The 27083-nt window shown below is 43.0% G+C and overlaps 1 protein-coding gene across 1 annotated transcript in view; it reads right to left on the reverse strand.

Annotated features, from left to right (window-relative positions):
* Positions 1 to 1533: 1533 nt before the first annotated feature.
* Fam117b (family with sequence similarity 117 member B) overlaps positions 1534 to 27083 on the reverse strand; it is a 77606-nt gene continuing 52056 nt past the window's right edge. The window contains exons 6-9 of the mRNA XM_055616798.1: positions 22723 to 22866; positions 21429 to 21654; positions 16218 to 16338; positions 1534 to 5445 (exon numbers count right to left, since the gene is read on the reverse strand). Of these exons, the coding sequence (XP_055472773.1) occupies positions 5127 to 5445; positions 16218 to 16338; positions 21429 to 21654; positions 22723 to 22866 (810 nt within the window). The 3' untranslated portion in view covers positions 1534 to 5126. The remainder of the gene's footprint in view (positions 5446 to 16217; positions 16339 to 21428; positions 21655 to 22722; positions 22867 to 27083) is intronic.

Consider the following 27083-nt stretch of genomic DNA (forward strand, 5'->3'; position numbering starts at 1 on the left):
TGCAGCCTGTGGCTCAGGAGGTAAAGCTCAGCTACTAGTAGCCCCAGCACCTTGCCTGTCTGCTTCCCACTATGATCACGATCACGATCAGGGACTCTTAAGCCTCCAGCATGCTCTTAGGATCATTAGCCACCCCCAAAACATACACAGAAGTTGTATCTAGTGTGGTATTTTTTACTTCATTTTTATTGTGATGCTCAGTCAAGAAAGTTTTTCATCCTACCCTGTTGTATATAATGTACTAACTGTTTTATGAGGTGAGAGACAGAGCTCAACAGTCCACACTGGAGAAAAAAAAACTTACAAGAATAGTCTCCTTAGGAGAAACTTGCTTTCTATTCCGCCAGACAGACTAAGCCAATTCAAGACTAGACCACTGTTTAGTTCACTAACTGAAGAGATACAAAGGCCTCACTGGTTTAATAGAACCATGTTGCCTCAGAAAGATCTGAAAGGTAATTTAACTTGGGTGTAGTGGCACACACCAAACAATCTAGAAGCTGGAGCAGGAGTCTGCGGTCAGCCTGACCTGCAGTGAGCCCAAGGCTAGCCCAGACAGCTTAGTGAGGTTTATCTCAAAACAATGTGTGTGTGTTGGGGGACGGGAGTTGAGGGTGATAGGTAAGTGGTAGTGAGTGTGTAGTATAGTATGTCCAAGATCCTGGGTTCAATCTGCAACCACACACACACACACACACACACACACACACACACACAGAGTTCTGTATTTACTTTGTTTTTGAAGCAGGGATTCTCTATGTAGCCCTGGTTATCTTAGAACTCACTCTGTAGACCAGGCTGGCCTTGAACTCAAGAGACCCACCTGCCTCTGCCTCTGAGCTCTGGGACTTAAAGGTGTGTGCCACCACAGCTGAGGTCAGTTCCGAGGTGTCAGTTTGGCTGGAAGCCACACCATGTAGGTTTGGGAACTGAACTCAATGCTCTTAACAGTTGAGCTGTCTTCTTTATCTTTTGAAACAATTTCAAATCCATCCCAGCCCAGGCTGGCCCTAATTTGTAATCCTTTCTCAGTCTTCCAAGTGCCAGGATTGCGGTGTGTGCTACCATGCCTGGCTCAGAAATAGATCCTTCAGTGTTAACATCTGATGATCAAGCCCCTTTCCCCTACTAAGCCTGCCTCCTCCTAGGTGATTACACATCAATCTCCACAGGGCTGACCTGGCCAGCTCTATTCCACAGACGTGGACTCAACACCCCAGACCAATCAGATCTCACAATAACTGAAAAAAGAAAGGCCGCCTGCACGTACAGAGCCCTCACCTCCCCGGCTGAGCAAGGTGTAACATGGGACCCGTCAGTGTGCTCGTCTGCCCGTGTTTGCTTCGCACTTGCCACAAGGACAGGCTACGCTAAGTTCTACAGCAGTCAGGGCATCCTAAACGGCAGAGTGTGACTGTATCTGCCTGTCAGTTTGTGGAAGGAAATATACTCTACCTATGCTACATCAGGCTAGAAATGCAAAAAATACATACAATTCGAATCTGCAGAAATAGTCACAAAGATACACAGGAAAAAGCTGCAGAACAACAGACTTTATTTGAACATGGAAGTTGTAGTCCCTGTGACGCAGCAGTGAGGGCTCAGGGGCAGGGACACAGTCCACAACAACTTATCACTGGAAATGCTGTTTTCTCGGGGCAGAACTTTGTTATAACTTTAAAAAACTGCATTAAAAAGATTTACATCAACAGAGACAAAGATGCAGAGCTTAGAAAACATAAGTTGTATGTCCCCAACAGGGCTGTATAAACGCAGACTGTGGAGAGTCGCTCTGTGACCAGGAACCTTAAAGTGCAGAGTTAAGTATCTTGGCTTTATTTTGCAAATTCAGCACTTCCATTAGTCCACTTCTGACACGCCCCAAACGGAACGTTAAGGAATGAATCTCAACTTGACAAAGTTACTAGTGACAATTTTACTTTAGTTTCCTTGAAAGAAAACCGTAACATCTCAGTTCAAATCCCAGACGGAGAGAAAGCTATGCATTCTGCCATTCTTTTAAGACCTTCTTCTAGGAAAAGCCAACTGTTTCTTTATTCAAAACAAAAAAATAAAGATAAAAAGCAGCCTGTCCCTGTTGCCAGGGGCACCCAGTGAGCAACAGCATCTTCTGAGAGGCAGACCTGGTTATGGTCCCAGGTCTAAGAAACACTAAACAAAATGAAGAATCTGGTGCACAATGAATTTTGACATCCACACCATATTTAACCAAAGTAAAACTATTTTTTTAAACACAACTGTCCATAAAGCAATGAATGATAAGTAACAGACTTACCGTATCAGAAGCAGTAAACCTGAAGTTTATCATCACATGGAAGAAACTGCCTGGGGGTACAGAGTAACTACGATGGACAAATAACTAGGAGAAACAGCTCCTTTGGCCAAAACTACATGCCACCCACTTTTACTGCAATGGAAGTAAATTCTTTTACTTAAAAATTTAAATTAGGGACTGGGGAAATAAGCCAGTGACACAGTACTTGTTTAGCATGCACGAGGCCCTGGGTTTGATCCCCAGCACTGGAAAAAAAACATCTGTATTTCCACTGAAGCTACTCTACCGCTGTACAGTTTCTACAGAATAACCATAATTACGGAGTATGGTTTGTCAATACAGTCACACCCACCCTACTCAGAGTAGACCCATTTTTAAAACCAACCACCTGGGAATTGAGAGTTAAATAAAATAGCTAGGTGGACCTATGGTTAATATATTTTAAGACTGCAATAAAGCTCATATGCTTAAAAATTAGCCCTTTGGCCCTGGCAGTTGGGTTGTTTGGGGACCTAGCCTTTCTGTTTTGTTTTTCTTCAGATCTCAGGCTCTGTTTCTCCAAAACTCAGTGTTTGGCCACTATAGAACTCATTTACTCGCCCATTCACAATCTTCTTCCAGTCAGACCTCAGAGCAAAGTTCTACTTGTAGGGGCAGATGCTGACCTGAAGTTAGTCCCTCTCTGTGCTACTTCACGGATGCCTGCAACTGTAGAGAGATGCCAATCTGCCAAACTAGAGTAACAGAACAGGGAAGACCTGTCTACCACAGAGTGACACTCTACGTGTAAAGCCAGGGACGAGGTGGTGTATGACAAAGGAAAAACAACACAAATTTAACAGAATTCAAGTTTCAGGGGACACCCACAGGATTAAAAAGAAGACAAGTAGGGCGTGGTGGCACACGCCTTTAATCCCAGGACTTGGGAGGCAGAGGCAGGTACATCTCTGAGTTCCAGGCCAGCCAGGGCTACCTAAGAGAGTCTTCTCAAAAACAAACAAACAAGACGCCTCCTCCTCCCTTCAGATCAACTCAATGGACTGTCATCTGCCTTTCTTCCAGACTTCTGATAGTGGTAAAATAGTAAAGTAGAAAGGCATGACAAGGCGAGAAATCAAGGTACAAAAAAACTCCCCAAAACTGAAAAATAAAATCCAACCACCAACCAAGAAGTCTAAAGTAACTTAGAAGCTACGATTTACCAGTTCCCAGGGAGTAAGCTTTGGGTGGCAAAAGTACCAAAATCTATCAGTTTTCCCAACCAAAAACTGATGGATTCTCTTAGATGTTCAAATTTATCTGATTAGCCTAAATTATCCTCATTTGAAATTAAGTAAGGCCTACTTTAAATTGCTAGGTGATCTAAGGTAACAAACAGCTTGCAGGAGGTGCCCTGCTATCTCTTGGTTTCCCTGGATGGAGCGAAGCCTGGCCTAGTGGATGGAATTAGCCTTCAAAATGGTAGCCCTCCCATGTAGGGTTTACACTGTCTGCCTGCTGTATGTAACAGCATTAAGTTAGCATATATGAAAACAATGCTTTACCAACACTGATGGAATTAATTTCTAAAGAGTGGCTCCTTAATTTTATTATCACATACCTAGAAATTAAATACTGTCCTGTGACACTGGCAATGGTTACCAGAAGAGCCCAAATCCAAAACTGTATAGATTAGATTTTTCCAAAGGTACCTGTTGTTTAAGCTCCAAACCTCTTACCTCTTTCCCCAGTGTGTAGAACGTTGGAGAGAAACTAGCAAAATCTGTAGGCAGCAAATCTCAGTGCTAACCCATAAAGAACATCATTCCTGTGGCTCCCAATTGCTACTCAATGGATCACACTCCTGGCAAACTACGAACCCTGACCAAATCCACAAGACAACACCACCACAAAAGCAGAGGAGGAAATCCATGCACAGCCATTTCAGGGTCTCTTGGGGCTATGATACAGTGATGATTCAAGGTAGAATGAAACCCGGCAAAGGAGGGTAACCACGTGACACACAGTTCACAGAAAACCAGAGAGCGCCACACTCCTAGCTAACAATCCACACTTGAGTTTCTGTTGGCTCACTGACTGCTAACCCAAGCTCCCGTGTTGAAGCCACCTGTCTTCAGCCTGCACTGAGCACATGAACAGGAGTGCAGAGAACAGCAGTTTACAAATACTTCACCCAAATCACAAACTTCTGACATCAAAAACATAAATCACATAATATACGGATATTGCTTTTTATCTTTTTATATATACTTGGTTTGATGCATTTACCTATCAACTCTTACCTAGGAGGAGAACATAGTCATGACTGACATTGCTGGGGAATGTCAACAATCCCTTTGGTCCCAAAGCTGAAAACAGCTGAGAAAAGCAACATCTAGAAAAGGGAAACAAGAAACAGAGGCCACCAAAGGATCGTTTGAACATCCTGCTTGCTACTTTCAGAAAATGTAACATTGGTATTATAAAATAGTCATTTTCATATAAAAGATGGTTTTCTTGCAGCATCAATCACATCTCCCTTCAGAAATCATGTTTGTAGGGATCAGGTTTTGTGTTTGTTTTTAAACAAGTCTAATTTGAAAACAAATGAAAACGTGATTTTGTTCCTCCAAAAGCAAAGAAGAGACTGTTTCAGCCAGTGCTTCAAGGCCAGACAGGCGAAGCACCGCTGGCCTTCATGCGCAGGGCAGACTCACAGGGGACGCGCTCGCTGTCACACATCACTGGAGAGCCAAAGCACTTCACAGCCAACCAGGAGGACACGATGCTATCACAGTCAAGCGATCTGCGGGGTCCTCAGCTCCCAGGACCCACCGAACATAGGCTGGGCCTATCCCTCAGCTTCCTCAATGGGTTCCGGTGGGGCGTGGAGGGAGGCGGACGGCAGGACTGTACTGGTCCCTCGAGACACGCGGTCTTGCTCTGTGTTTGTGGACAGGGAGGCCATGGAGATAGGCTGGAGCAAAGTGGTGGTCATGCCAGTGGTAACGGTCAGGCTGTGACCAGAGCCCTTGAGGGTGAGATCTGGTGTGGGGAGAAGCGGCTTGAGGATACTCACAAGGCAGAAAGCAGAGCCGCTTTTAGGAATGAAATTCACCTTGTTTTTGTCAGGACAGTAAAAGGCTGGAATCTCATGAAGTTGTTTTGGCCTGGATACAAACAGACAACACAGCACTGTAAGTCCCTTAACACTGGAGATAAGCCTACCATTAAAAAGAAAAGAAGAAGTAAAAGAAAACTATGTGAAGGACTACAATTGCAGCTATGCAGAAACTTCAACTCCAAAGGACCAAAACTATCAGACATTTGCAGCAGAGCTCTCTTCAAGAGCCCTGTGACCAAGCAGGAGCTTGGGCTGACACCCAAGGATCTAAGACAGCAAATGGGAATATGGATGTTCTTAAAGCAAAAGAAAATTCACATGCATAGAGTCAAATATGTTTTCCAACGTAATTTTCCAAGATTATGGGGGGGGGGGTTGGCTATATAAAGTGTCTGGTTTTGTTTTTGCTAAATTCCACCCCACAGGACAATGCCTTGATAAGCAAAGGTTTTCTTTTCAAGAATTCTTTTTTTTTTGTTTGTTTGTTTGTTTTGGGTTTTGTTGTTGTTTTGTCTGAGAAGGGGATGTAGCCCTGGCTATCCTGGAACTTGCTATATACACCAGGCTGACCTTGAACTCAGAGACTCATGTGTCTCTGCCTCTACAGTGCTGGGCTTAAATTAAAGCATGCACTCCCCACACCCAGTTTTTTCAAGTATAATTAAAAATTTCCTAGGAATTCTTCTAAGTCATATAAGGATTTTCAAAGAAAAATAAGTTAAATGTGCAATCCAAATAGTGGAAAGCGTGTTTTTATGACGCTGGGAACAGACCCCGAAAGGACTCTGGCCAGCTTGAGCGTGGCGAGCCGAGCATTGCTCTGGCAGGCCTTGCCCTTTCCCCCATTCCCTCAGCTTTGCTACCAACCATTAGGTTGCATTCCTAAAGCTAGCCCCAAGGACTATTCACTTATTTGGCCATTTCCTCATCGTGAGACTGACTACCAAGATCCAGCTACCAAAGTATTGAAGTCTAGCAATCAAAAGCCCCCTTTGGCTCACCTAGTTGACATGTCCACTTAAAATGAAAAGCCTCATCCTAACACAGGACAAACTTTATAAACTGCCCATTTTCCCATGGGCCACTCTGTCCCCTCTCTATCCAGGGGCAGTCCTTTGTTCTCCAGGACAAATACCCCTCTCCCTTGCTCCCTTCCCCTTCTCCCTCATCCTCTACCTTTTGTCTTTGTCTCTTATTTCCTGCCCTTTGACCCTCTGGGACAAATAAATCTCCTTTGTGCTGAGAACTTGATCTTGGGGTGTCCTGAGCTACTACTTTCCCTTTTAGAAACCACCCAGGGACCTTAACTACTGAGTTATCGTCAAAGTTTTTATCAAAGCAAATTCTTCCTTTTAGCCAGGTCCTCCAAAAATTATCCTCCCACAATATTTTTTGTATGTATTCCATGAAAATTTAAAAACTGTACATAACATGGAAATGTCACAAAATTAAAATTAAATCAAGGTAAGAGAAGACAACTTTGATGGAAAGACCCTGTTACAAGATGACAAAAGTACTGCTGTTCTCTACCGGCAGGCTGAATACAAGTCACTGCTGCCAAGCCTGCTAACTCTGAGCTCAAGCCCGGAACTGATGACGGAGAAGCACTCCTGCAAGCTGTCCTCTGGTCTCTGCATACTCACTGGGGCACACCTGCCCTGCACGTGTACTTTTGCACACATGTGTACACAGAACCAACCAATCAGTCAGTCAGTCACAGAACAGTTTTAAAGTACTTTTCTCATCTCTCCCCAAGATAACTGAGGTCAGTAAAGATGTCAGCCGGACAAGCTGCAGTGATTCTAACAACAACTCAGCAGGACTGGGAGTACAGGGTCCTTTGTAATCTGACATAATTTATGGATTTAAAATGTTAGTTAGAGAAGGGTCGATCCATACCGCTCCCCGACTGAAGGAGAGTTTCACGAGCATGGTAAATAAGGTCGGTAAAGGTTCAGAGGCAGCATGAGGGAGACAGCAACAGGGAGCCAGGGTCTGAAGGAGTAAGGAACAGCCTTGGTGACTGGGCTCAACAATGCGTCCCTACAGATTGCCTCTGCCTCCCTGAGTTCTGGGATTACAGGTGTGCACCACTGAGATCAGCGCATAGTCAATTTTTATCTAGACCAACCACTTGTAATAAAGTCAATGTTACATTTTTATAATGAAACAATGTTTAAATTTCTTTGAAGACAGGTTTATCTATGAATGTTAAATTCTTCTAAGTCCATGCAAATAAAGAGCTTGAACTTCTGATCCTCCTGCTTCCACCCTCAGCGCTGGGACTACAAGTGTGGGTACCATGCCTGTCTTGCGGAGTGCTGAGACTTACTATGGTTTCATTCACACTTGGCAAGCATCCTAGTAACTTAGCCACATCCCTAGCATAAAGGGCTAGGCTTGTCATTAGTTTACTTGCCTGTCACTTAAGTCACTGAAAGTCACTTAAGTCAGGACTGCGGATGCCTGTGCTGTCTCTAGCTTAAAAGGAGAGGACTCTAAGAGGGAAGGGCGGCAGGGGCGGGGTGGGGATGATCCAGACACACTGTTCCCAGTATGAAGACTGTTGTTCTTCTTTAAATAAATACACATCAGAAACACCTCTGTAAAATTCTCAATCCGGAGAATACATCAAAAAATGACAGAAATTTAAAAGCCATCACTCAAATGACAATCAAAACTACACTGAGATTCTTTTTACTCTAGACAGAAAACAAATAGATGCTGGCCAGGAGGCTAGACCCCACGTGACTCTCAGCTAGGCCTGGTGAGGAGGTAAACTGGTGTGGCCACGATCAACCAGTGTGCAGTTCCTCCACCACTGCCTGGCCTACCTCCACTGCTTCTGGGTAGATCCCGTCTAAGCATGTGCTGAGCCAGGATGAACCAACAGCGCCAAGTGCACAGGATGACCACGAGGCCCCAACCCTCCACAAAGAACCCCAGGCAACTAAGGAAAACTGAGAGCAGAAAAAGAATATACCAACTAGGTATCCAACATCAATCGGTCAACCCCGAAAACACGCAGGGTAGGCAGGTAACACCCACACTGAGCAAGCTGCATTTAGGAACACACACTACATATATGCACGCAACACTTAATGAGAACAGGGCTATGCATCTGAAGGAGAGGTATATGGGAGGGTGTGGAGGGAAGGGAGATGGGAAATGACATAATTATAGTATCTCAAAAAAAAAAAAAAAAAAGCCACACACCTACAATGCCAGGCATGATGGCACAAACCTACAATGCCAGGCATGGTGGCACATACCTGCAATGCCAGCACTTGGGGAGGCAGAGGCAAGCGATCTGAGAGTTACGGGCCTGGTCTACAGAGTGAGTCCAGGACAGTCAAGGCTACAGAGAAACCCTGTCTTGAAAAGAACCACACAGACATATACAAATTAATATGAAATAAATTTTAAAAATTCAAAAAAATTCAGAAGCTAAAGATCCTACTAAAAGTACTCTTTGAAAATCCCATGCACCATTCTGAATTCTCAGAAGACACTGATGAATAATTTCGGATTCTATTAGAATAAAAAAGCATGACCACACAACAAAACCGTATGACTGTTGGAGTTGACCTTAATTTTTTAACCCAACCCAGGGAAAAGGCCTGAGACACGGAGTCCTGAGCAGTCTCTCCAACTTAACAGAACATACTAACCCAAGCATCAAATGTTTCTAAAAGGAAATACAACCATCTTTATGCATCTAAGCAATTTTAATTGTCAATAATAAAAAAAAAGAACTCAACTCAAAGATAGCACATTTAGCCCATTTTTACTTACCAGAATGACCCCACTTTAAAAGAAAAGTAAGAATGTTCCTCATACATTCTTATACTTAAATGCTTAGTCATCAGAGAGTGGACTCTTTGACATGAGTAAAAGAGTTAGGAGGTATGGCCTTGTTGGAAGTATGTCACTGGGGGTGGGGGCTTTCACAATTCAGAAGCCCACACCCAGCTCAGTGTCCAGTCTGTCTCTGCTCTAGCACCATGCAGGCCACTATGCCCTCCACATGGAGATAACAGACTAACCTCTAAAACTGTAAGCAGCCCCCCATTAAATACTTTTGGTCATGGTGCCTCTTCACAGGATATGAAGTGACTAAAACAAGGTCTAAGCCAGTATTTTCAAATTGAACATAAAATCATCTAAAGAACTTGGTAAAGATTTATAACTCATCCTATCTGTTGGGCTAGGTTGCCTAGCAACCTCTGATGTCATCACGTGCATGACAACATGCGTGCTCTAGATATAAAGGTCTGGGGTGCTCCATCCATCCCTCTTTCTCTTCTCCTGTGTTCTCCCACTGCCTCTCTTTTATCACACCTGCTGCCTAGTTTACGTATGATCACACTGGTGCTGAGACTGGGCAGGGTTCTTCTGGCAGCGTCTGTCTAGGCAACTGGAATCCCTTCTGCTTGCCAGCTCACAACAAATTTCCTCTCTCTCCTGGTACCACAAACCAGAGCCATATTCATCTGCTCTGGCTCACAATCAATCACACCAGACCATTTGTGAGCAATTGCTCGCCTCTGCGCGCCACTGCTCCACTGGGCCCAGTGGACAGTTTTAAATCGAGGACTCAGATGATTTAAACTGCCAGCCACCAGGCCACTGGACTGGCTAGCCGCCATGTTGATATGGGGATTCTCACGATTTCACTGCCATCTTGACTAACATGACTGACAGCCATCATGGTTATGGGGAAATCATGACTTCGTTGCCATCTTTATTAAGTGCTATCAGCTTCATTCAGTACCTCACTTGTCCCGCTGTTTTTGGAACTGCAAGTGTGCAGTCTCTTTAGGCCTTACTGGGCCACTGTGCCCCTCCCTGCTTTCCTATTACCCCAACTCTGAACCTCCCTGTCTGCCTTCATTCTTTCTTTTCCCCTTTTCATTTGCAGAAACGGTTTGTTCACATCCTCTAGCATCTGATAAACCTCTGGCCTCTACACCCAAAATCCGACCTAAAGGGCTGTATTATTCAGCAGCACTAACAGTGATCAATAAAAAAACAGAAAACAAAAAACTACTCCCTATTTCTCTTTTCTCAAAGTCTTGTCTCTTCCTCTCTGTTCATTCTACCACGCTGTGTTCACGGAGGGTCAGAACTATCAAAGATTGCTATCGCAGCTCCATCTTCATCCTTATATTTTATTGTAACTTCAACTTCTTAATCATGATTAACTATTATTTCATCTCCTTTTTACACTAAGAAAGCAACAAGCCTTGTTTTAAGTTGGCATGGACTTTTACAATATAATGTATATTCCTGGTTAAAAATATTCTTTATATGATGGTAATTTCAAGAAGATCTATTCAGATAAACAAGCTAATTTAAAATATATGTCTAACACCTGATGTCTTTTTAAATTTTATTTTATTAATTACACTTTATTCACTTTGTATCCCCCCATAAGCCCCTCCCTCCCCCTTCTTCACGAATGTCCCTCCCCAAGTCCACTGATAGGGGAGGTCCTCCTCTCCTTCCTTCTGATCTTAGTCTATCAGATCTCATCAGGAGTGGCTGCATTGTCATCTTCTGTGGCCTGGTAAGGCTGCTCCCCCCTCAGGGGAAGGTGATCAAAGAGCAGGGCAGTCAGATTATGTCAGAGGCAGTCCCTCTTCCCATTACTATGGAACCCACTTGGACACTGAACTGCCATGGGCTACATCTGTGCAGGGGTTCTAGGTTATCTCCATGCCTGGTACTTGGTTGGAGTATGAGTCTCTGGGAAGACCCCTGTGTTCAAATTTTCTGGTTCTGTTGCTCTCCTTGTGGGGTTCCTGTCCTCTCCAGCTCTTACTATTTCCCACTTCTTACATAAGATTCCATGCACTCTGCCCAACAGTTGGCCATAAGTCTCAGCATCTGCTTTGATAGTCTGCAGGGCAGAGCCTTTCAGAGGCCCTCTGTGGCAGGTTCCTAGGTTGTTTCCTGTTTTCTTCTTCTTCTGATGTCCATCCTCTTTGCCTTCCTGATGTCTTTTTACTACTACTTGGATGCAGAAATGAATAATGTTCTCTTGCCGCCGGCTGCCTGCGCTCTGGGTTCTTCTTCAGGCTTTCCAGCCAATGGATTTGGTATAACAGATTCAAATGTAATTTTAAAGTTGTTTTATACTGTTCTACTGTACCACTTACCCTAGAAATGGGTTATTGTGAGACTCAGACATGTTTTTAAAGTCCAGGGTCAACAGTTAAAAGCTTGTGCTTAACTAATCTTAAATCATGTAACATAATGCCAAAGATACTTTTACATTATAGAGACACTCATTTGCTTACAATGTAAAAGCTTGGTCACTGTGCTCTAGCTTCACTCTCAAAAAGGTTAAAAATCACTGCCTTAGAAATGTATTTTTCCTTGTTTTCTGAATATGATAATGCTATTAATCTGCTGATATAGCCTGGGACTTTTATAAGCTGTGGATCTTTCATAGACTGAATCACAAAGGAAACTTTTATGCTCTCTTATGAACTATGGTTTTGGTTTGGTTTTTTTTTTAAGGCTCCAACTTAACAGGGATGAAACCTAAAGTCTTAGTCTTTAAAGATTAAGATAATCTATAGCCTTTTTATTGATTGCAGGATTAAGCTTTATTTAACATTTAGATCTACTTAAGATAGACATGGCCCTCAAACACTTACCTACAAAGTATGACATAATCACAGATCATAGTGTTCTGTTTTATGTTTGCAAGATGTAGTTTAGAGCAGATAAATACAGAGATTGCTTAACTCAAATATGCTAGCCTTCAACCCTGTCAGAGACCTGCTGACTATGGCATTTTAAGATGTTTAAGTTTATTATGACAGAGACTTCCAAATCCTAACAGCAACTCCCAAGGTGATCTCCAAGAAGATCTGCAAGAAGGTGATTTTAACTCTGGATGGTGGGATGCTAACCACTGGGCAAGGCTGCCCCTAATGCCTCCCTCGCCCACTGCTAGGGCACAGCCCGAACTGTGGACAAACCTGACGCCCGGATACGTGCAGAAAATGAGGTGAGGTCAATCTCTCCCACGCTCTCCCTCCACCAAAAAGGAAAAAAAATTCTTTTTCTGCCCGTGTTGCCATGGAGACCTGGGACAACTGTCTAGTAGTGAACTATGGACTGACTAGTCATCTCTGTCATTTTGACAGATACATAGATTCATTTAGATTACAATGTATCCTTCTCAGGTCTCTGATTATGTTGATGGCTAAGCTAAGAGTAGCTTGACAGCTAAAAAATAAGCAATTAATCCACTATGTTAGTTCATTAGTCAATTCATTAGCTAGTTAAAACTACCAACCACTAGGTCTCTTATTTAGAGAGGCAAACAGTTTTGCCTTACCCACAAACCTTATGCTAAAATAGAAATAGGCCTCGGATATAACTTTTTATTAGTAAAAGAACTTACTTTACAGTCACTGCTTCCAGCAATTTCACTCATGTCTCATGGTAAATAATTGGATACAAGGCCTAAGGATACAGAAGTTTAAGTTATGAGGATCTAAAAAAAATGTTTGAGGGTCTAAGAGGATGTTTCAAGGTTGGCAAATGCAAGCTATGAAGGTTGGAGGGTCTAAAAAGATGATTTAAGGTATCCAAAATAGATAAACAGATAAAAATGCTTCTGGTTTCTTCCTGCCGCTGTGCCACTACTGTATTAAGACTGTTAAGAGCTTTGACGTTCATCACTGGAATTTATTAATCTAATTCTGATTAAAAAAAATTCTACCATCCCATTAGATCCACTATCATAGTTCCAGGCTCAAGATTTTAAATTTCCTTTGGTTTGTCTTTAAGTATAGACTTAAAACTTGTTTCTCATTGTGTTAGATTAGTATACATCCAGTCTTCTGAATAGAGGGAATCAGCCTCTTTCATGGTTGTAATCATACTAAAAATCAAGAGCAAATGAACTTTGGTCCACTTTACTTCATGGAAGGCTCTGCCTTTCCTGAGCTCACCTCAAACAGTGTTCATGCTTTTAACCCAATGTACTTTTCCACGCCTCTGCTATGCTATGACACAAAAAGGAATGTCTACTGCCTTTTTCTACAGATTATAATGATAATGTTAACATGTCTAAAGTGCTAACATGTCTTAAGTTTGTCTTCCTTTGTAAGCATAGGAAATCCACGCGAATCGCCTCTTAGGTTGAATGAACTACAGAAAAGTACTGCCAATCAACAACCTAAGCTTCCCACCTATTGCCAATTTCATGGGGTGAGATTCCTCCCCCATTCCCTGGTTTTGGGACTTTCCTCCCCCAGCTACCAAGAACATGGGCCAGAAAGTCCACGGGCCTAAAAGTTTCAAATGCACATCCAAGAAAAAATTTCTCCCTAACCTGCTTACCTTTGTTTTCTGCCCTTATTGCCAGTATCCTGCCTGGTCCAAGTGCTTCCTACACCTTCGAAAGCAACTACTTCCAAGTGCTCCAGCCTAACTTGGCAGACTTCATCAAGCAGGCCCAGCATTGTCCCACCTAGCCACAGATGATCTCACAGCTCCTCAACAGCAAATACAACAGCCTGCTCTTGGGACCTGGCCAACATTCCAGCCTTTGTCGTCTCCCCCAAATCAACACCGCAACAAAAGGCTGGTATGTTAGGTTTCTACCTACTGCTGAGCATGGCTGGCAAACCCCTCTACCCTTAACTTTCCAGGGCAGGGACTTCCCCTCCCCAACATGTAACCCAGACATTTTTATGTTCTTGCTTTTTTTTTTTTTCTCTTTCTACCCTTTCCTAAATTTGCTATTTTTAATTAAAGAAAAAGGGAAGAATGTTAGGGTAGGTTGCCTAGCGACCTCTGATGTTGTTACACACTGCCACCAGGTACAAATATCCAGCTATAAGGATGGGCCTGCACTATTCCCCGCCTCTCTTTCTTTCTTTCCTGGGGAGCTCCACCCTTCCCCACTTTCTCTTCTCCTATGCTCTCCCACTGTCTCTCTCTGTCTCTAATAAACCTATTTGTATCAGACCTGTTGCAAGGTGTATAATTTATATATTATAACACTATCTCCATACACTGATTCATTTAGACCTAGGGAGGATAGAAGCTGCCATTTTGGTAAATCTGTAGGTGACTATGATTCAGAAGCCAAGAAGAAATCCGCAAAAGCTTTGGCCCTCGGCAGCCATCAGTTAATCTTACAGCTGACATGGTGAAAAACTACAACAAGCAATTGCTAAAACAACACTTTTCAATTACTAAATAGAAATAAGCAGGTACCAACAGCCAGAATTTTCTAATGCAGAGCCTAAGGCCATTCAGACACCATGCTTTGTTTAGCAGAATTATTCAGAATTTAAAGAAAGCATCAATAGGAAGATGCATAACAGAACCAAAGGATGCATGTTTCAACTCACTCCAAGATGTTCATGAGAAGATAAAGACAGACTTGAGTGAAATGGAGGATGGGCTATCTCCAAAGGGCATTTCAGGTTTCACTAAAAAACAAAAAAACAAAAAGAAAAGAAAATGCTCTGGGTGTAGTGGTGCATACCTTTAGGACCAGAATTAGGGAGCGGCAGAGGTAGGTGGATCTGTATGAGTTCAAGGCCACCGGTGGCTACAAAGTGAAACTGTATCTCGAAGAAAACAAAACAAAATAAGAAAAACAAAAAACAAAATACAAAAAAAAAAAAAAAAAAAAAAAGAAAAGAAAAGAAAAAGCAGAAAGAAGCTAGGAGCACAGTGGGACAGTGGGAGATGAGACTTCTTGCTAGGCATACCCAAGGCCTGGGTTTGATCCTCACGGCAAGAAATACAGCATGAGTGGAGGGATGGGATGGAAAGGGTGGTTCTTAGACTTGCTAAATACTATCACCACATTCCCAAATAATGTTCATCACTACTTTGCTCAATCTCACACATACTTATTATTTGAATCCATAACTTACTACAAAATAAGGAGACACAGTTAAAAAAACAAACCTTATGCAAAACACCAGGAATAGGAACTAGGGGTCGAATAACAAGAGCTGTTGATTTAAAATTCCGCTCCTTAGGGCTGGAAGGGTGACTGAGCCTCTACCAGCACTGGCTGTTATTGGAGGTCACAGCCTCAACTCCCAGCACCTATATGTTGGCTCACAACCTTCTGTAACTCAAGTTCCATGGGATCTAACCCTTTCCTTCTGGCCTCTGTGGGCACCTGGCACCCAAGTGGTACAGATGTAACATTCATACAAAAAATTAATAAAAATAAATAAAATTCTGCTTCTAGACCTAGGAGAACAGTAGACTGCTTACACAGCACATGTGAAGGAGTCCCTGAGTTCAATCCCCTTGGCACCACACACACACAAAATCTGCTGGAGTTATCTTCTCACAGTAGTATGACTGAGCCAAAAGTGACAAAGTACTTTTAAGGCACGAAATTACTGGAGACTAAAAGTAGGCAAAATCAGAGAACTATAAGGTCTTTAGAAAAAAAAGAGAACCACATGGCAGGAGGGAACTTGCACTCCCACAAAAATTATCTACACACACACACACACACACACACACACACACACACACAGAGGAATGCGGGCGCGCACACTCACAGGAACACAATTTTTAAGGAAGATGCTCTTGGGAAGGCTGAGAATAACTCGATGTTAGCAGACAATGAGCACTGCTCTATAGTAAGGTAACAATATGTGGGTTGTTGGAATTCTGGGGCTATTTTCAGCAAACACCACAAAAAGCTAACAATTATGTCATCTGGTTGGTGGATCCCTAAGTAACTGCTGAACTGCTCTTTCAAGTTATTTGAAAATTCTAACTTAAAAAGTCTGTGTTTACGTGGGTACTTACGAGCATTCCTCAAAGACTTTGACCCTTTCACAGCCCTCCGGAGGTTCCCTTTTGAACATGTAACTGTTATTAGGTTTTGGTGAGGTTGCATATTTTGGCAAAGGAGAGTTGTTTCCATTCTCTGTAAGAAATGACACTGGATTACTAAAAACACTATTATGAAATGCATTAAAACAGCATAAGTAATACTCTTGGACTTCTGCACAGAAGCACTTGAAGGCAGGGAGAGTACTTTCTTCATTAGCATCACCCTAACAGGTACCACATTCCAGGCTTTAAAAAGAAGTTCCACGTGCATTTATAAATAAAATACCTGGTTTCTGTTCTCTCATAATCACCCAGGCTCAGGCCTGTGTCACTTGCTCCTCAGACTGCCTGCACTATCTGGCTACCTCATTTAAATGCTGGGCTCTGTCTGTCTTCCCAGCACAAGCATCTGAAATGACTCCTGCTGATGCTCCCTGGTGGGTCTCTGCTGAGGTCAGAGCTGAACACACCAAGCTCATCCTCCTTCTGCCCATAGCTTCCAAACCTACAAGAAATAAATTCTACTCATTCCCCAAAACTCTCCCCAAGCTTACCTCAAAGGTTCTGAAATCCTCCCCAATTCACCCTATCAGAGGGAACATTTCATTACTCTTAATGCCGTGTTCAGTTCACACCATAGTAAATTAAGTTTCTTGGTATGTATTGTAACTGTCCTAAACTATAAATTTCTTATGGGAAGTAGTGTTGTGATCCTGTTTTTTAACTTAAGGGAAAAAAAAAAAAAAAAACCACAGAAGCCATCAGTCATTCCTTTCTAAAAATCAAAAGCATCAAAAAAAAATTTTTTTTTCAACAACAACAAAAAATCACCACCACCACCACCACCACCACCACCAACAACAACAAAAAAACAAGATTATAAAATTCAGGTAAAGCTGAAGGGATGAGAACTCAAGAGGCAGGTTTGTTTTTATTTTGTTTTTTAACGTATATTAGTGCTATCTGTATGTATGCCTGCACACCAGAAGAGGGCAACAGATTACATTATAAATGGTTATGAACCACCATGTGGTTGCTGGGAATTGAACTCAGGACCTCTGGAAGAACAGACAGTGTTCTTAACCTCTGAGCCATTTCTCCAGCCCCAATGGGCAGATTTTAACAGCCATTTTTTTTTCTTTTCTTCTTTTTTTAAATGTTTATTTGTTGTTTATTTTTATGTATATGAGTGCTCTATCTGCATGTACATTCCATGCCAAAAGAGGGCACCAGATCACATTATAGATGGTTGTGAGCCACCATGGGGTTGCTGGGAAGTGAACTCAGGACCTCTAGAAGAACAGACATTGCTCTTAACCGCTGAGCCATCTCTCCAACCCTTAACAGCCATTTTCAATCCAACCTAGAAGCTAACAATTTATTTTTTTAAATCTAATTACCAACAGTCTATAAATGTAGTTTAAAACCCAACCTACTTTCTGTTTTCTTTCTTGAGACAGAGCTTTATATAGTCCAGATTGGCCTTGAACTCGCTAAGGCCAAAGGTGATCTTGAATGATGCTTTTCTTCCATCAAGTGCTGGGATTATAGGTACACCATCACAGCCTGTTTTAAAGCTCAGCTTCTCCTGTTCTTTTGGCACCACAAGGTGTTCCATAATTGAATGTGGGATTATAAAAAAACTGGCAAGAATAAAAGGTTTCAGCTGGGTGTGCTGGCACATGCCTTTAATCCCAGCACTCAGGAGGCAAAGGCAGGTGGATCTCCATGGTGGAGTTCTAGTCCAGCTTAGTTTACAAAGCAAGTTCCAGGACAGCAAGGAATACACAGAGAAAGCCTGTATCCAAAAAAACAAAATAACAACAACAAAAAAGTTTCTTACTGTAGAACAACCAGAAGACAAACCAAATATCAAGCACATGAATCTCAGGTGCCCTTGGCTTCACCCACATACTGCACTCACACCCTAACGGCAGCCTTGGCCCTGGGCAAGACATACTCTAGCCTGCACATGCCATCACACCACACAAACACAAGCTGCCTGAAACCCATAAGCTATGAACCAGTGTCTGTACTGTGCGCACAAAGCTTTCTAATCTTATACAATCATAACAGAAATGGCTTAGTGGGTAAGAGTGCCGGCCGTTCTTCCAGAGGACCTGAGTCTAATTCCCAGCATCCACATGGCAGCTCACAACTATCTGTAACTCCAGATCCAGGGGCTACAACACTCTCATACAGACATACATATAGGAAAACCACCAAAGCACATGAAATGAAAAATTGTATATATATATTTTTTTAAAAAAAGCATAATGGTTTAATTGTGATGCTTTAAACATTTTTCTTAAAATTCTTGTGTGGTATTCAAGAGTATACATTTGAACTGTACTGTGTTTTAAACGTCTGGGTTTTGTGTTTTTTTTTTTTAATAAGTTACAGTTTATTCACTTTGTATCCCACTGTAGCCCCCTCCCTCATCCCCTCCCCACCCCACCCTCCCTCTTCTCCCATGCCCCTCCCCTAGTCCACTGATAGGGAGGTCCTCTTCCCCTTCCATCTGACCCTAGCCTATCAGGTCTCATCAGGACTGGCTGCATTGTCCTCCTCTGTGGCCTGGTAAGGCTGCTCCCCCATGGGGGGTGGGGTGTGTGTGAAGCGTCTGTTTTTTATAACTGATGTTTGTGTCTCTGAATTGCATTTCACTTGAATAAAATCATTAAATGGCTTTGGTTTGAGATTAGGACAAAATGTCAACAATTTCTGAACTGGCCCTACACATACTTCTGCTGTTGCATACTGTACACTTATGCAAACCAGCACTCTCAGCGTTGACAAGTACACACTCAGGAGGAAGACAGCTCACAAACGTTCTGGAGATGCTCTCTATCAACAGAACGAATTCAAGACTGAATTCTCGGAGTACAATGTGTGGGGTGTCTAGGTACACACTAACACAGGTGAGGCTTTTTACATGGGTCCTTCCATCTAAACTCATGTCCTCATGCTTGAACACTGTGTGCTTTACCCACTGAGCCAACTTTTTTTTCGAGACAGAGTTTCTCTGTGCAGCCTTGGCTGTCCTGGACTCACTTTGTAAACCAGGCTGGCCTTGAACTCAGAGATCCACCTGCATCTCTCTGCCTAGTGCTGAGATTACAGGCGTGCGGACACCATGCCCGGCTCTGAGCCAACTTCTTAGGCCCAAGATTGATCTTCATCTTAACCTATGTGTATGTGGGGCACATGCTCATGCCCAAGCATATACATTTGAGGCCAGAGGGTGTCAGGTGTCTTCCACTATTGAGCACCACCTCATCTTTTAAAAGTTTTCTTTCTATAAGATTTATTTTTAAAAAAAAATTTATTAATTATTTATACAGTGTTCTGCCTGCAACCCCGAAGAGGACACCAGATCTCACTATAGACAGTTGTGAGCCACCATGTGGTTGCTGGGAACTGAACTCAGGACCTTTGGAAGAGCAGCCAGTGCTCTGAGCCATCTCTCCTGCCCTAAGAGTGTTTCTGACAACTATGCAGCCCCAGCTGGCCTCAGATTCGGACAGGCCTGCTCCTGCGTCACCAGCGGTAAGACTAAAGGCGTGTGCTACCACCACACACAGCCCTAAAGTTGTTGCCCTTTAAAATAACTTCACTTACTATTAGTGTAAGGCACTCACTGAGTGTGCGACACTCACGTTCAGGTGTGCATATGGAAATCAAGAGGACAACTTTGGGGAGTTGGTCCTCCTTCACAGTATGATCAGAACTTGAACTCGGGTTGTCAGGCTTGTGTACAAGCTTTCACTTGCTGAAGTATCCTGCATCTCTCAGTGGAGCCGGAGCTTGCCACTTTGGCTTGACTGGCTATCCAGCAAGCCCCAGGACTCCATCTACACCTGCCCCTCCATGCTGGGCCTACATAATCTACTGTGTCTGCTTTTTCACATGGGTGGAGAACACAAACAACTGTGTAAAAAGAAAAAAAAAATCATGATTTATTATCAGTTAATGTTTGATATTAATGATAATAATAATGATAAATATATGCCTATATACCCATAGTCTCAAATTTTCCTCAGGGAAAGGGTCCAAAGTGGAGAACTTCTAAGAGTACCTGGTTCAAAGTTCTGTTGTTGCCAGATTCAAATGTGTGGTGGTAGTGGCAGCCAGTCAGGATGACATGCAAGAGGTTCTAAATACATCACTACCAAACCGTGCTGGGCAATTTACAAATAACTGCCACATCATTTTTTTAAGTACATACAAGAATTATGATTAGGCTAGCACAATGCATTGCTCTGATACAGGCAGATAAAAATAACTGTATTTCTTTTAAAAAGTAAGATTTTGTACTTAATACTCAAACTCCTTCTGACTTTAGGCTAATTTTTACTGTGTAAGTACCTCCAACCTTTAAAAATTTTTAATTTTCATGTGTATGTGTATGCCCACTTGTTTGTTTGTGGGCCTATATGCATGCAGAACCTGCAGAAACCAGAGTCCCCTGCAACTAGTTATAGAAGGATGTGGACCCCCTGTTGTGGGTGGGTCCTGGGAACGGAATCGCGGTCCTCTGCAAGAGCAGCAAGTGCTCCATCCACTGGACTACCTTTCCAGCTTCAGTACCCTCCAACCCCTAACTTAAGGTTTGCTCTGAACACTCAATTTTGCTTTGAGATAAATCAAGTTAAACCTTGTTGAAAGTATCCTAAACAGCACTAAATTGAAGGCTTCACTGTTAATTAAAAATGTTAAGGTAAAAAAATCCCAACTACTCAAATGATCAAGAACAAAGTGCTTTTTAGGAAAATATTCAGTTAGTCCAGTGGCTCTCAACTTGTGGGTCACAAACCTGTATCTCCAAAATTATTTACATTATGATTCATAACTATAGCATTATATTTATGAAGGAGTGACAAAAATAATTTTATGGTTGGGAGTCACCAAAACATGAAAACTGTATTAAAGGGTCACAGCATTAGGAAAGTTGAAAACCACCATTCTAGGCACTAATAAGCTGTATTCAGCACAAATACTGAAGAAGGAAAAAAAGCCCACACACCACATGTATCACTTAACTAGGCCCCCATCTGAAGACCGCAGCCAAGCCGCACTGTGTGCGCCGCTCCCAGCGTCCCCTGATGTACGTCCCACACAGAACGAATGGCAAAACGGAGCTCTGCCATCATCCCCCAAGGATGGAATCCCAGCCCACTGTACCTTTATCCCGGGGGTCAGCAAGCAGGTCATCAGCTGAACAGGGGCTCTCTTCACTGCCCTCGTTGGAGATGGTGAGGAAGGAGGTAGGGGACACAGACTGAGATCGGCTGCTGTTGTTGCTCCCCTTGTCTGCGCCCCCCGGGGTCTGGGTGTCAATGCTGCGCGTGCTGCTGCTTCTCTGTGCGAGCGGTGGAGGCGCGCGGTGCCCATCTGGAATGTCCTGTGGCTGTTACAAATGGAAAAAGATGATTACACCACTGACTTTAAAATCTGCTGGCAACGCACCCAATGGCAACATTCTCTATGGCCAGAAACTCACATATCAAATTCTAAGCCAGCTGTGCCACAGATTTGTACTCCTAGCACCTGGGAGGACAACACATGAGGGTTCTGATTTTCAGGGCAGCTGGGCTACACAGCAAAACCCCATTTCAAAAACAAACAAGCGGGCATCCACCCTTCTATTCCTGTTGCTCACTAGTAGCACTGTGCCTAACCTGCTCCCTCAGCAGGCATCATCTTCTGAGAATTTGTCTTCTCAGAGCATGACACACAGAAGGGCAATGTCTTACTTAACAAATGCACTGCCCTGAATGACATCATCTACTTCGCTTTCCAAAATTATATAAAAACTAGTTAGGGAAGGGCAGGGTGGGAGAGCTAAGTGTTTTCAAAGTTAAACCAAGCTCTTATCTTCTTCTGTCTGTCTGAGATAGGATTTTAGTTATATAAGCCAGCTTCAAGCTGGAGACTGACTAACTGGGATGACAGGCAAACCACCACCCCTGACTTCCTTCACCTTCAGGGAGAGAATGTCACACATCTGCGAGGTATTCTCCAAACTCATTTCCCTCTCACTCAAGAACAGAGGCTAAGATAAACAAAGTGCTCTGATAATAGATGGTCTCTACGTGCACTTCATGACAACGCACGCCAACTCAAACCAGGCCATCGTGACAGACGGACAGTCAGGCTCCTCCTCAGAAACAATTTGCTGTTCTAACTGTCCCACCCTCCACAGAACTAACTCAAACTTGTTACACGGAGTCACAGTAAAATGAGGAGGATACTGCCCAATTTCTGTTAAAGGATCTGAACCTAGGTTGGGCCAGATCATTCTGTGAAATGCAAAGAAATTAAAATTCTTCTATCACTTTCCTGGTCAAATTTTTTATTTTTACAAATGCTAATTTTCATTCTTTCAATAAGAAGAAACTTAAATACAGCCGAGAGAATGGTGATTTGTCTCAGAGCCAGAGCTCAGCAAAGTGCTTTGAGAATGAGAACTGCTTACTATCAGCTGCTCCTCCTTCTCCCCGGTTTCCTTAATGATGATCTCGATCTCCTGGTTCAGCCCTTCCACGCTGTTCCGGAACCGGGAGCCTGAGGACTTGGTGATGGGGACGGCAGGAACCAGAGTGCTCTTTGGAGCAGGAGCCTTAAGTGAAGGTAAGGAGGGGAAAGAGAAGTTTTCAAGGTGGCCTAGCTCCCAAGGACACCCACAGACCTCAAGAACTTGAGAGCAACCAAATCTTCATCTTAGGATATGAAATGTACTTCAAAGCTCAAAGCCCAGACTCACAGAAATGTACCCACAGCTGTCAGGACTAGAGAGCCCATTACGAAAACGGCAAATATTCCAAGAATATCAATCTCAGAATGCTTTTCCAAGGCCAGTGAGGTGGTGTGTGTGCAAAGGCACCTGCCACCAAGCCTGACGATGGAGGTCGACACCCAGGAGTCACACGGTGGACTCCTCAAGTCTGTACCTAACAAGAGGGAACGTTCCCATACATTCATTCATACAACTAATGTAATGGTTTTAGTATGTTCAGCTCAGGAAATAAAAACGTAAAATGCATTTTCTTTTTCCCAATATCCATTTATTTTCTAATTGCTAAAAGTTTTTTCATTGTCACAGTATTACTTTTTAAAAATGACAGATTAAATAATTACAGACTATTACCTGTCCCCCTATAAGATGTGCAAAGCAAAATACAAAACAGGGTGAAGGAGGTATCTGTCAAAGTTAACGGCGATGGCGAGTCAGAGCCCAATCCTGCTGTCTGACAGGATGTAGGACTAGCTCATTCTCATCCACCTGGGAGAGGTGGCAAAGAGACAAAGCTATTCTCTCTCCAGCCATTTATCTCCAGCTTCAGTCAATGGGTAATCCTACTGTCTGACAGAAACTTAGAAGGAAGTTTTAGTTCTTCTCTTTTACTTCTGCTCATCTTTACCATACACAAACAAAACCAAAACAGAGTAGGCATAATACGAGAATCCAATCCGTAGGAGAACTGGAAATCATGAGAAAGAAGCCAAAGGGAATCTACTTTCAAGTGGCTCCTGGCTGTTAGTGTAGAGGGTGCCTTCAAGGTGAGGCACCCTCCTCCTGGCAGGTACCTTTCTTTACCTGTAAGGAAGGAAGCTCAGCATCCTATTTCCTGATGTTGAAATGAGAAAAGAGTCCCTGTTCCCATGTTCTGCCCATAATGGACACACCGTTTCTTAACTGTCTTTCCTATTTTTAATTCCTCTGTTCACACGTTCACACGTATTCTTTTCAGTGTACCTTTTAGTTTCTCATATTATTTACTCATTTTTAATTTTTTTAAAATATTCACTTATTTTTATTTTATGTGCATTGGTGTTTTGCTTGCATGTATGTCTGTGTGAGGGTGTCAAATCAGAGTTACAGACAGGTGTGAGCTGCCATGTGGGTGCTGAGATTTGAACCCGGTCCTCTGGAAGAACAGCCAATGCGCTTAACTGCTGAGCCATCTCTCCAGCCCCTTTAATTTCTTTCTTAAAAAATGTTTGTTTATTTATGTGTATGAGTATTTTGTCTGTATGTATGTCTGTGCACAATACTCATGCAGGTTCCACAGGGGCCAGATGATCATCAGATTATCAAGAACTGAAGTTACAGAGAACTGGGGGCTGGAGAAATGGCTCAGCAGCTAAGAGCACTGGCTGCTCTTCCAGAAGACCCGGGTTCAAATCCCAGCACCCAAACAGTGGCTCACAAACATCTATACTGGCATTTGATGCCCTCTTCTGTCATGCTGGTATACATGCAGATAGACCTCTCAAATAAATCTTAAAAAAATAAATAAATATTAAAAATGTTAAAAGAAAAAAAAGAATGTGGGTGCTGGGAACTGAACCCAGTTTCTCTGGAGGAGTTGCCAATGCTCTCAGCCACTGAACCATCTCTCTAGCCCTCATATTTTTTTTATTTCTAACTCTTTTTTTCTATTCCCTCTTCCAATCTCAACATCTACTGTCAAAGAAAAACAAAGTCCTTCTCTTGTTTTCCCAGGGGCACAAATCTGAATCATATGCATGCAGAAGACACCACAGGGCAGAAGGGCCCTAGACCCCTGGAGCTGAAGAAATAGCCCGCTGTGAGCCACCATGTGAATGCTGGGAACCAGATGTGGGTCCTCTGCAGAGCAGCAGATGCTCCTAACCACAGAGCCATCTCCCTAGGCCCAAATATCTTATGTTTAGATGTTCAACAGGCTCGTTTTTGTTGCTGGTATTGGGTTAAGTTGTTTCTTTTGGGGGGCAGGGGTGTTACAACACACAACAATTGAGATAGGGTGAACTACCTTCTACCTCAGGGAGGAGTGAAATTCACACTCCTCCTGCCTCAGCATCTTCAGTGCTGACACTAGAGGTCTATGTCACGACACCCTCCCTTCTATAGCTGACAGACTTCCAGTCACTGACAAGAACAGAGCCTACCTTCCCTCCTTGTCACAAGCCCCACACCACTACCAGTGGTGACAAGGCTGGCAAGGAGCACGCGCTATCAGTCCTCACTGCCTGCCTTTCTACTCTTCTACGCTAGTCTCCCTTCCACGTCCTCACTTCCTTATTTCTTAAAATATTTTTAGGCTGGGTGCGGTCGCCTTTAATCTCGGCATTCAGAAGGCAAGAGGCAGGCCTGGTCTAGAGACCAGGACAGCCAGGGCTACACAGAAAAACCGTGTGTGTGTGTGTGTGTGTGTGTGTGTGTGTGTGTGTGTGTGTGTGTAGGGGGGTTATCTGTCTGTCTGCCTGCCTGCCTACCTGTGTGTGCACAACGTGTGTACAGGCACCTGTAGAGGGTGTCTAATCCCCTGAACTGGAAACGCTCTTAACCACTGAACAATTTCTCCAGCCTTGTCACTTTTCTATTTGGAACTGCAGTGAGGCGGTATGAAAGCGAGTCACTGCAGTTGGCTATCCAACGTTTGTCTTAAGATCCCTAAGGACTGCCACTAACTCCTAAAGACTTTTTGCCTATCCTCACTATCCTATCTCCTTCCCATCAAATGTGAAATTCCAAAGTAAGAGCAAGCCAAAGTTGTTGGGTTTTTGTTATTGTCTTATCATTTTCTAGATCACGTGTATGGTACATCTGAGTATGTCCACATCTGAGTGCAAGTACCCAGAGTCCAGAAGAGGGTGTCATTCCCTTTGGAGCTGGAGTTTCAGGTAGTTAGGAGCACACCTGACATGGGTGTTAAGAAACTGAACTCAGGTCCTCTGGAAAAGCAGCAAATACTCTTAACCACTGAGCCATCCTTCCTGCCACAAATAAGGGTGTTAAAAGCTCTCAGTATCAGTAGTTCAGGAATAAGGCAGGGGAAGGACAAGGATAACACTGCTTTGCTTCTAACTGTCAGGAAAGAACCATTCTGAAGGTAAAGGCAACAGAAATGAGGCAGGAAAAAGTGAAGTGAGAGAAAAGAAACCTACAACTCCCTAGCCTGGAATGAAGCATAGCGGTTTATTCAGTTATGACTGACATGCAGTCGTATTTCCTGTGTCTGAGTTCCTCTCGTATGTAATGAGATGACACAGTGATACAACAGAGCAATCTCAAGACTTAGGGCACAGAATATAGATGCGAGCTCTAAACTAATGGTTTCTTCCTTCTCCTCCTCTAATTTCTTCTACTTGTCACACAACATAAACAAGACCTCACACTGGGTTTTCAGGCTGCTTTCAGGTATACATTTGTTTTACAACTGCTAAATTACAGAAACACGGAAAGAGACTGTAAGGGAAGATGTATCTGCAAAATGCTGTCCCAAAGACAAATTATCAATAAGTTTGTCTGCTAAAGAAAACATAAGAGCTTCCTGGTTCTGGCTGCCATGCTGAGAAAGGCACAACCAGGAACCTGGCAGTGAAGTGGCTGACCCAACACATCTGGTTTACTGAAAAATTCTACTGTCTCAAGGCAAGGAAAGAAGTTAAACAAATTTTCTTAATATTATCTCCTTAGCAGCAACTATTTATCAAAAGTTTAATATTGGGGGCTGGAGAGATGGCTCAGAGGTTAAGAGCCCTGGCTGCTCTTCCAGAGGACCTGACTTTATTAATTCCCAGCACCCACATGGTAGCTCACAACCATCTACAATGAGATCTGGTGCCCTCTTCTGGCGCACAGGCACACATGCAGGCAGAACCTGTGTACAGGAAGGAAAAAAAAAAGGTTTAATCTGTCTCAAGCAAAGAAAAGAAAGAAAGAAAGAAAAAAGGAGTGGCAAGACCAAATCATTCTTGTAAGGCCTTACACATCTTGAGAGGTTAGTAAGGGGTTTTAACCAGCAGTTAATCTTAACTAGCTGTCACTACAAGGTTAGAAGTTACTTA

Source organism: Psammomys obesus, unplaced genomic scaffold, assembly GCF_907164565.1.
Source record: "Psammomys obesus unplaced genomic scaffold, mPsaObe1.curated_primary_1811, whole genome shotgun sequence".
Taxonomy (NCBI): Eukaryota; Metazoa; Chordata; class Mammalia; order Rodentia; family Muridae; genus Psammomys; species Psammomys obesus.